Below are 10,017 nucleotides of genomic sequence, written 5' to 3' on the forward strand. Positions count from 1 at the left end.
ACCAGCATCCTAGGTGCTAGGGGACCGCTCAGCCTACCTCAGATGGGAGCCACTGCAAAGGGGAGGTTTTGCTGGCTTTGGGGGAAGAAAGACCTTGGTGGTGGCAAGCAATGCCCCTGAGCAAAGCCAGCAGAGGCGGAGGACAGGCTCCAATAGGAACCATAGCATGAGCAGCCTGGGATAGGTACCCGAGTCCTCAAACCTGACACATACCTCACTCTCTTCCACCTGCTACTCTCAGGGATTCCCAGGTCCTGGCCCCTGCCCAGGTACCCAGGGGGGATCATCATCACCTCCCACTTGTCAGGCAAGGAGACATGAGTCCACTGGTCATTACCCAGCACCACCCATGTTCCAAGTTGCCAGGCCTTTCCTGTCCTGGGAACAGAATTCCAGCTAGTGCCCACTAGAAACCCATGACACCAGGCTCCCTATGTAAGGCCTGAGGTCTTGGGTGGTCTTGGAAATCCACTGCTCAGGTCTTTTGTCCCCGTGAGAGAACCGAGAACCGTGACCATTGCTCAGTGGGAAGGAGATTAAGGGTGAGGGATGCTCTCCAGTCAGGTGAGTGGCTTGTACTCCTCCCCCAAAACACAGTCCCTGTGCTGACGGTGGTGAGAGGTACTAGCCTCTGGCATTTATTGATATTACACTGGCAGCATCAAACCTGAGATTCCAGCCATGCTAACAATCCACACAACTCCTGCTTTCCACCATGAATGTGGCCACACCACGGGAAAACATGCTGCTCAGCTATCACTTCCCAGGCTTGGCTCTGCTGGCCTGTCGCAGCCAACACAGTCAGCTGCCAGCCAGGCCTGCATGAGAGGTCACCAGGCACTGGGCGAGAATCCAGGATGGCCCCAAACAGACCCTCCTCCTGTGTTTGTGGCAGGGGCTGCAGTCAAGGCTAAGTGCCCCTGCTTGTCCCTTGGGCAAGGCCCAGCAGGGTGCACAGAGTGCCCCCCCAACCTCCACCGAGACTTGGTCTTCAGAGGATGGGGGTTCCAAGGCCACATTTTGACAGCTCCCATCCCCAAGAACTCACCGGGTTCAAAGATTGCTCAGAGGAACCTGCACTGAGCCTGACGCTTACGCCAGCAGCCCGGGGCTGAGGGTGGAAAGCAAGGGTCCGACTGGGCAGGGGTGACCCCGGGCCCGCGGTCCCTGACCCTAGCAGAGGTTATGGGGTTGGCACAGGCAGGATTCCTCACGCGAAGCAAGCCTCCGCCTTGGGCTTGTGGAGTGCGGAGACTGGTCCCAGGCGTGGGTGACACGGCCGGTAAGCTGGGGGAGGGGCGACGCGGAGGGCACCGAAGCCGGGCTCGCGAGGGCAGCGGGTTCAGGGACAGTGGCGCCGAGGACCGGCCGGGCGCGGCCGCCTTACCTCCTCACCCTGGCCGAAGCGCAGTCCGAGCGCCGCGACGCGCTCCACGCGCAGGAAGCCGTCGGGGTCGCGGCCGCACACCTCAAACACCTCGCGCAGGCGGCGCACGGAGCGCAGCAGAGCCGCGGGGGCGCCCGCCCAGCCCGCGCCGCCTGCCATCCGGGCGGGCCCCGCAGCTAGCCCGAGCCCCGCGCCGCGCGCCGCGCCCGCCGCAGCCCGCCCTGCGCCGCCATCGCCGCGCGTCCTGGGCCGCCGCCCGGCCGCCCGCCTGGGTCTGCGACGCGCAGCCTCCGCCCGGCGGCGGCCGCTGGAGTCAGCTGCGGCGCCGCAGCCCCGCCGCTCGGGTGGGGGGAGGGGAGGGGGCAGGAGAGGGGCGGGGGCCGCGCGCGAGCCCGAGGCTGGCGGCGGCGGCGGCGGCGGGGACGCGGCAGACAAAAGGAGCCGCGCGCGGCCTCGGGAGTGGGGCAGCACTCTCCCGCAGGCAGCGGGGCGCGCTGCCGGCAGCCGCCTGCTTTGCGGACTCAGTTTCCCTCGGCGTAAGCGCCTCTTCCCCTGGAGACCCCCGAGGGTGGCTTGCCGCGCCGCCAAGGGGCGCAGCGAATGTTCTGAAATTCAGAGCTGCCCCCAGGCCCCGCCCCTCCTGGAAGAAATCAGGGTCATGAGACCCGAGTCCCGCGACCACCCGTGCCGGGTCCAGCAACCGCTCATCCATCAGCCCTAGTTCTTGGCCCCTCTACCCCGTGGTCAACCCATCCCCGCTTACTGTGTGTGCCTTTTGTTAGCACCTGTTATTTACAGAGCTCAGTACGTTCCAGGTGAGGTTGATTCAATTCTGAGGAAGCTGAGGTTCAGAGAGGATGGACTGTTTAACCTAAGGCACACAGCTTGTGAGAGGCGGGGCCGGGATTCATACCCAGATCTAGAAGCATCTAGACTCTATTCTTCCAAAGAACAGTCTCCAGACAACCCTCTATGGTCTGAGGGCCACAAAGTCTTCTCCAACAGCATTTGTGGAGCCTGCTCAGGGCCAGGGGAAGGGTGTAAAGAGGAGGAGCCGGGAACTGGCTCAGTTTGGAAGAGGGGACTTGGAATGCGGTGGGGGAGGTAGAGAGGACCAGGCACAGGCAGGGGGAAGAAAATACGAGGCCCCCCATTAGGCTTCCCTTCCTCAGGGGCCAGGGATACATGAAGCTTTGGAGATGTTGTAGCTCCCCTTCCCCACCCCGGTTTCTCACACTCTCACTTCCTGGCAGTCCTATCCACCTCAACCTCAGAACCCAGGACAGAATCTCCAGCCTGAGCTACACTTCTGCCTCAGCTCCTCATTCTGACTCATATGCCAGCTCCCCCACACTGCAGGGCCAGGCCTGGTTTCCTCTCCTGGCTCTAACTCCTTGCTCAGCATAAGAAGCCCTTGTGGTAATGGTTGCCCTCAGCACAAGTACAGGCTTTGGCTGAACTCAGTCCCCCTTAAGATTGCCAGTTTAGCAGACAGGGTTCCTCCTCCAGGAATCTTTCCCTGGCACCCCATCTTGTCTTGTAGTCTGAGTTCTAGGCCCTTCTTCCAGATGTCCACTTAGTTTTGTATTTCTCTTCTTCTATCTTCCCCAATATGCTGGGAAACCCTCCAGGGTAAAGTATGTCTTAATCTCTTTATGTCCCTGATCTCCAATCAAGAGTGGACACAGAAGAAGTCCCTGCCCAGAGAAGATGAGTTGGACCTGTCACCTGCAGGAGCTGAGAGCAATGTAGTGACCCAGACAGGAATTGCAGTGGCCTCCCTCTGAACCCAAGTTTCCTCCTTTGCAGTTGTCCTGCTCAACCTTGAAATATATTCTGCATTTATTTCACTGCTAGCTGGATGTCCCTCTCAGCAAGGTACCAACAATTTTTTGAATTTTTTTTTGTTGTTGTAAATGGAAACAGTACCTTTATTTTTATTTATTTTTATGTGATGCTGAGGATCAAACCCAGTACCTCAAATGTGAGAGGCATATGCTTTGCCAATGAGCTACAACCCCATCCCAGGATACCAACATTTTTGAGTCTCAGTTTCCTTATGTATATAATGGGGTTAGTAATATCACTCTTACTGGACTACTGAAAATGAGAGGGAATGCATTACTTGCCCTGTGAACTCCAGGAGGAAGTAAAGGAGGACAAGGGGGAAGGCAAAGAGGCCAAGTGCAGGAGATCCATCCAGGCCCTTGGCAGGAAGGTGGGAGTGGGAGCTGGGACCACTGCCTGCCCTGGGAACCCTAATAGTCATTCCAAGGTCAGCTCTCTCTTATTTTCTTACCCAAGGTGCTCAACACAGAAAGGAGATGGGAAGAAGCTGGGGCTCCCCCTAGTGGGAGCTTCAGAAATTACTCTCAGAACTCTGGGAACAAATCCCCCAAAAGCCGGGGACAGGACATCTCTGGATTTGCCACATTCCTTTTATTGAGTACCTGTGTTGTATTGGGCATACTGGGGAACAGAAAAAAAAAGGAGAAGTCACAGCCCCTCTCCTTGCCAAACTTGATACTTGCAATAATGACACGTGTGATCTACAGTGAGGTCATGGCTCTAGAATCCCAGAAAAGCCTGCTGAGTGCCAACACAAAAGCCCCTCCAAGATGCTTCCATTTCTAAGGTTCTTGGATTCTTACAGGTGGATCTGGGACCAGGACCCCAGAGCTTCCAATATCTTGATCTAAGAGTTCAAAATGTAGCTCTGTGTTGGGGCCTCACTGCAGAACTGGGAACCCGGAGTGGAGGTGTTGCCCCAGGGAAGCAAGAGGTCTCTTGGTAAAGGAATGAGCAAGATGGCACCTCCCTTCTGTCTCCCTTGAGTCCCAGGTGATCTCTGATTCTCCAGGTGATTTCCAAAGCTGCAGCAGCCTCAGCAGGCTGGGACTAAGCTGGGAAATACACATGGACAGGGCAGCTGGGATTCAGGAAGAAATAGATTTGGCCGTGTCCCCACCCCACTAGAACACCTCAGTGGCTCCCACAGCCTGTGCTGGCAGGGATAGTCTTAACCCATCAAGAAGCAGCTCAGCTCCCCTTTGCCTGAGGTTTGGGTGGGGTGGGGGTTTTCCCTGTCCCCTCCCCCTTTCCATTTTCTCTGGCCAATTCCTGTCCTTCTAGATTCTGAGGAGGTGGCACCTTCTACGGGAAGCAGTCCCTGACCATGCCCTCCCTCACCCCTGGCCTGCCTGTCTCCCCTGTGCTTCTACAGTGGAGAAGAAGAACGTGGATACTGTGGGGGTAGGGCTGTGGCCTGAGTTAATATATGTATCATCAGAACAATGCCTGCACACCTCTATCCCTAACACAAATGCATCTGGGAAGAGGTATGAAAGGTTTCTTGAGTGGCATGAGTTCCCTGAGAATGAAGACTGCCTGTTTCTCTTTTGATCTCTCTAGTTCTCTCAATGCCCACCACACACACACACACACACACACACACACACACACACACACACACACACACACACACCTGCGAAGGAATCAATTAAGGAATGGGCAAAGATGGTGCAGCAGACTGAAAAATGTCACCTCCTAACGATACCCATGTCCTAAACCCCAGGGTCTGTAAATGTCACCCTAATTGGAAAAGGGTCTTTGGAGATCTGATTGAGGATCTGGCAATGGGAGATTATCCTGGGTTGTTGAGGAGAAGAACCTAAATGCAATCACATGTATCCTTAGAAAAGAAGGATCAGAGATAAACTTAACATAAAAAGAGGGTAGTGAGGAGTGGGGGCAGAGATTGAAGTTTGGAAGCCACCAGAAGCTGGAGGAGCCAGGAAAAGAATCTGCTGAGAACCTCTGCAAGTAGCACAGTCTTGCCAACATTTGCATTTCAGCCTTCTGGCCCCAGAACTGTGAAAGAATAAATTTCTTTTGTTTTAGCCATCCTGTTGCAGATAGCTTAGGGCAACCCAACAGCCACAGTAAATGAATATATTTGGCTTAAATATCGTGTGTAAGTTTAATGAAAGGTTATGGGTTTTAGAATTCAAAACAGCTGAGCAATGCACCAAAGTCTGCTACTCTTTAAACCCTGGGGTTCTGGACAAGTTAGCTTCTCTAAGCCTCAGTTTCCTTGTCTGGAAAGGGAGGATTATAGTTCCTTACTTTGCAGAGGTCATACTGTAGGCATTTAATAAGAAAATGTTTGTGCCAGTGCCGGGCGTGGCTGGCATGTGGTGGTTCTTCTTGTGTCAGTATGGAGTGGCTTTGGACCAGTGTCGAAGAGGGTGCATTTCTGTATTTCATCCGTAGGTCTTGACTTCAGCATCTATCTTGTCAGGAAATGGGGCAGGATTCACAGTTCTTCCTGCTCACAACCCTCTGAGTTTTGTTATTTTTTTTTAAACCATGAATAATTTTCGCTTTGGAGGGGAAGAAGGTGGTGTGAACTTCTTTTCCTTCTTCACCTGTCTCAAAATAGACCTCGGTCTGGAGAGAGGGGGCCTTGCTCAGAGACACAGCCAGCTCTGCTTGTGGGTGCTGGGGACCCTGACTGGACTGGAGGCAGCAGGGTGCATGGAGCAGGACATCTTGGGACCTCATCCTTCATCTGCTGCAGGACTTCATGTCAGGAAGGGTGCCCACCCAGAACCTTCTCCAACTATCAGAAGCAGGATTAGCTGCTTGCTAAATTTCCTTCCAGGATTCTTAGAAGAAATGGTGAAAACTTTACTAATTCTACCCAAAGTGGGCTCCAGATCCTATCATCAGCTGCGGAAATTACCTGTGAGAGTGGCTTTCTGGAAGGGCATTCACCTGTGGGTTCCTCAAGATTTAGGAAGCAGCCTCCTGCCTGGGTCTCACCTCCTACTGTCATAAGCTCCTGCTTCTGGCCTTTTCCTCTACTGCCCCCTTCTGCCTAACAGAAAAACTCCTAAATCCAAGCTTGGATTGCAAGCAGGGGAGGCCCTTTGCAGTTCTAATGTCTTCTTTCTGCAACACCATTGACCACACTCAGGTACACATTTATTGAGCAGTTATTATATCCCAAGCATTGTGTGGCGGACTCCAGACTCAACAAGGAGTGGATCATGCCCGCTTGCCTTCCACAGGCTGTTCCTCTCCCTGGGGTGACCTCGCTCTCTTCTCCTATTTATCTTCAGTTGCCACCTCCTCCAGAAAGTCCTCCCTGAGTCAGTTGCTCTCTCTGCTCTCTTCCCCTTCTACAGTGTTTTCATGATATATGGTGATGCCCTGTCCATCCACTGTCCCTGGCCTGGTCAGGAAACTAGGCCCACTTCTTAAAGCTGAAGGGATCCTTTCAAGATCAGGAAAAGGGATGCAGGGTGAACAGTCAAGGGTGAGGCATGCTTTAAGAGGAGTGAGAGTGGGGATGGGAGCAAGTGGCAGGAGCTGGAGAACTGAGGACAGCGGGTCACAGTTAGGCGTGCACACCTCCCCATACGCCCACAACCCTGCATGCTTTATGTTCTCTAAGGCAAGGACCCTCCCCATCAACCAAGAGAGACTGTCACCTGGGAACAGAAATACTAAAGTGACAAGGTCTCTGGTGACCAGCGCTTTGGGTGAGGGAGTTGCCTGAAACTCTCGAACTCAATAATACTAATAATCCCCTAAGGAGGGAAAAACAAACCCAGCTCCCTAGAATCTAAATTGGGCAAAAAGCCTTCTTTTGACAAAAGTTAACAGATAAATATGTCCAAGAGATGACTGATAGTTAATTCAGTATCTCAAAAATTCTGCTATCATGAATACCTTTTATGAGTACCTTTTATAGCTGGGGCTGGGGCTCATTGGCAGAGCGCTTGCCTCGCACATGTGAGGCACTGGGTTTGAGTCTCAGCACCACATAAAAAAAACAAAAAACAAAATAAAGATATTGTGTGTCCAGGTATAACTAAAAAATATATTTAAAAAAAGCATCATCATCACCTCTTAAAAACAACCTACCTTTTGTTTTTCAAGTATAATGTTCATTGTAAAAATATAGACAAATGTTAAAAAGAAACAAAACATGAATGATGTGAGAAAACATGAAGATGTGAGGAAAAAAAAAGAATAGCATTACCCTAGATTAGGTAGAGAGAAGTGATGGGAAGGGAGGGGAGGGGTTGGGGAGATAGGAAGGATAGTAGAATGAAACAGACATTATTATTATTGCTGTGTGTATGTATGTGACTGCATGACCAATGTGATTCTGCAACCTGTATACTCAGAAAAATGAGATATTATATCCCATCTGATTCAAATGTGTGATATGTCAAGGTCATTGTACTGTCATGTGTAACTAATTAAACAAACAAACAAAAAAGAAACAAAACAAAGATTAACCACTGTTATTAACACTGGATGCATTTTCTTTTTATATTTTCCTATATATGAACTACATAAACTACGTATGTATGTGTGTGTGTATATATATATATATATATTTGTATTTATTTACATAATTGAGGATCAGCCTTCATGTACAATTTAAAAACTCTTGATTCTATTAGAAATTTCCCCAAAATTAAAACACTACTCTTTAAGTCCCCCGCCTTACCCTGCCCCACTTCACTTTTCTGTGGTGCTGGGGTTGGAACCCAAGGCTAGGTAAGCTAGGTAAGCACTCTACCACTAAAACACATCCCCAAGGCTTGCCCATTTTTTAATATTTATTTATTTTTTTTAGTTTTTGGCAGACACAACATCTTTGTTTGAATGTGGTGCTGAGGATCGAACCCGGGCCGCACGCATGCCAGGCGAGCTTGCTACCGCTTGAGCCACATCCCCAGCCACATTTGCTTGCCCATTTTTAAAAAACAAAATATCTTTAGTTCTAGTTGGACACAATAATTTTATTTATTTTTTATGTGGCACTAAGCATCAAACCCAGTACCTGACACATGCTAAGCGAGTGCTCTACCACTGAGCCACAACCCTAGCCCAAGTAGTAGGTGAATATAGGTGATTTAGCCAACATTCTGGTTGTCTTCAGAAGTTCTGATATTATAAATAATACTTTTGGCAAAAGTCTTAGTTCATATTTGTCTAATAAGGCTTGATTCCTAGACACAGCATTTCTGGGGCAAACAGCGTGGACTTTTATTTTTTAGTTGTAGTTGGACACGGTGCCTTTATTCTATTTGTTTATTTATTTATTTATTTTTGTGTGGTGCTGAGGATTGAACCCAGGGCTTCACATGTGCTAGGCCAGCGCTCTACTTCTGAGCTGCAATCCCAGCCCCACTGTGGGCGTTTTTAAGTATGGTGACACAGAAAATGAGGCATAGTGCATGTGCAAGTTCACCAGACCAGTCTTGACTGGGGGTAATAAATCCATCTTTACTAATTTGACAAATGAAAATGGTGTCCAAGCCTAGTGCAGACATGCCCATAGTCCCAGCTACTGGGGAGGATGAGGCAGGAAGATCACTTGAGCCCAGGCGTTCAAGGCCAGTGTGGGTAATAATGAAAACCCATCTTTAAAAAAAGAAAAGAAAAGAAAAAAAAAAGATCCCACTCCTTCAGTTGCTTTTTTTTTTTTTTTAAACTAATGAGTGCATTGACACTTGTCACCATATAGTAATTACAGTTGGTACAGTATGTCCTTTCTATGGATTAGCCATTCAGATTTGCCCTTTTTGTGTTTTCTACTGTGCCTTTTCTTATAATAAATTTCTATGAACTGTTTAAAATAAGACCAATCAAAGGCCATTGGTTAGGCTTTTAATCTTGTGATTTTTCTTTTGGACATGGGACATTTTAAAACCTGGTAAGGCAGTCAAAGCCTGATCTTTAGGATTTCTTCCACTGCTTCTATGAGTCCTTCTTTATGGTGACAGCCCCTAATGTTTTTGCCAACATTTCTGGCCAGCCTGCTTCCTTTTGACAGGTTTTTTTTTTTTTTTTTTTTTTGACCCTATGACTTGGTGAAGCTGTGGGACAAATTCAGCAATGACTGTGAGCAGAAGTGACTGCACATCTGGCCTGAGTCTTTGCTTACTGATAATGCTCTGTCCAATCTGGTAGCTACTAGCCACATGTAATTATTCACACTTATTAAAATTAAAATGAGAACTATTAGCTTTCATTCTCACTAGCCACATCTCTAGTGTTCAACAGCCACATGTGGCTAGTGACCACTGCAGCAGACAGGGCAGCCTGGATTCTCTTTCTGGCACCACATGGTAGCTCATCAGTCACTCTGGGGGCTTAGGAAACTGGGTTAAACAGTTCTGCTGACCAGTGATGGATGTGTAGCAGAACAGAGAAAACACTTTTGTGGCTTTGAAGCAAGAGGAATTTGGGGGTTACTTGTGCTTTCTTTTTTTAACTATAGCATAAAGTGGACCTGCTAGCCTGTTCCATTCTATTTATCAAGTCAAATCACCATTATATCACAGGTTTTTGGCAGTGCTGGGGATGGAATCCAAGACTTTGTACATGTGAGGCAAATGCTCTACCAGTTAGACCTAAACCCTACCACAGTTTTAAATTTTTTTTTTTTTTTTTTTTTACTAGTAGGGAAAGTTTCCAATTACTCTCTTAATTTTTGTTTCTTAGCCACACTTTCTTGTTTATTCTCCAAGGTGAACTGGGATCATTCTGTCTTGGATACACTCTTCTTGCTGGGATCGTGACTGGAATTGTGTTTGACCAGGACA

General features: G+C 49.3%; 1 protein-coding gene across 1 annotated transcript in view; it reads right to left on the reverse strand.

Moving 5' to 3' along the window:
• Rab11fip4 (RAB11 family interacting protein 4) overlaps positions 1-1,567 on the reverse strand; it is a 116,876-nt gene extending 115,309 nt beyond the window's left edge. The window contains exon 1 of the mRNA XM_005327798.4: positions 1,388-1,567. Within this exon, the coding sequence (XP_005327855.2) occupies positions 1,388-1,546 (159 nt within the window). The 5' untranslated portion in view covers positions 1,547-1,567. The remainder of the gene's footprint in view (positions 1-1,387) is intronic.
• Between the last annotated feature and the right edge of the window lie 8,450 nt (positions 1,568-10,017).

Source organism: Ictidomys tridecemlineatus, chromosome 3 (genome assembly GCF_052094955.1).
Source record: "Ictidomys tridecemlineatus isolate mIctTri1 chromosome 3, mIctTri1.hap1, whole genome shotgun sequence".
NCBI lineage: Eukaryota > Metazoa > Chordata > Mammalia > Rodentia > Sciuridae > Ictidomys > Ictidomys tridecemlineatus.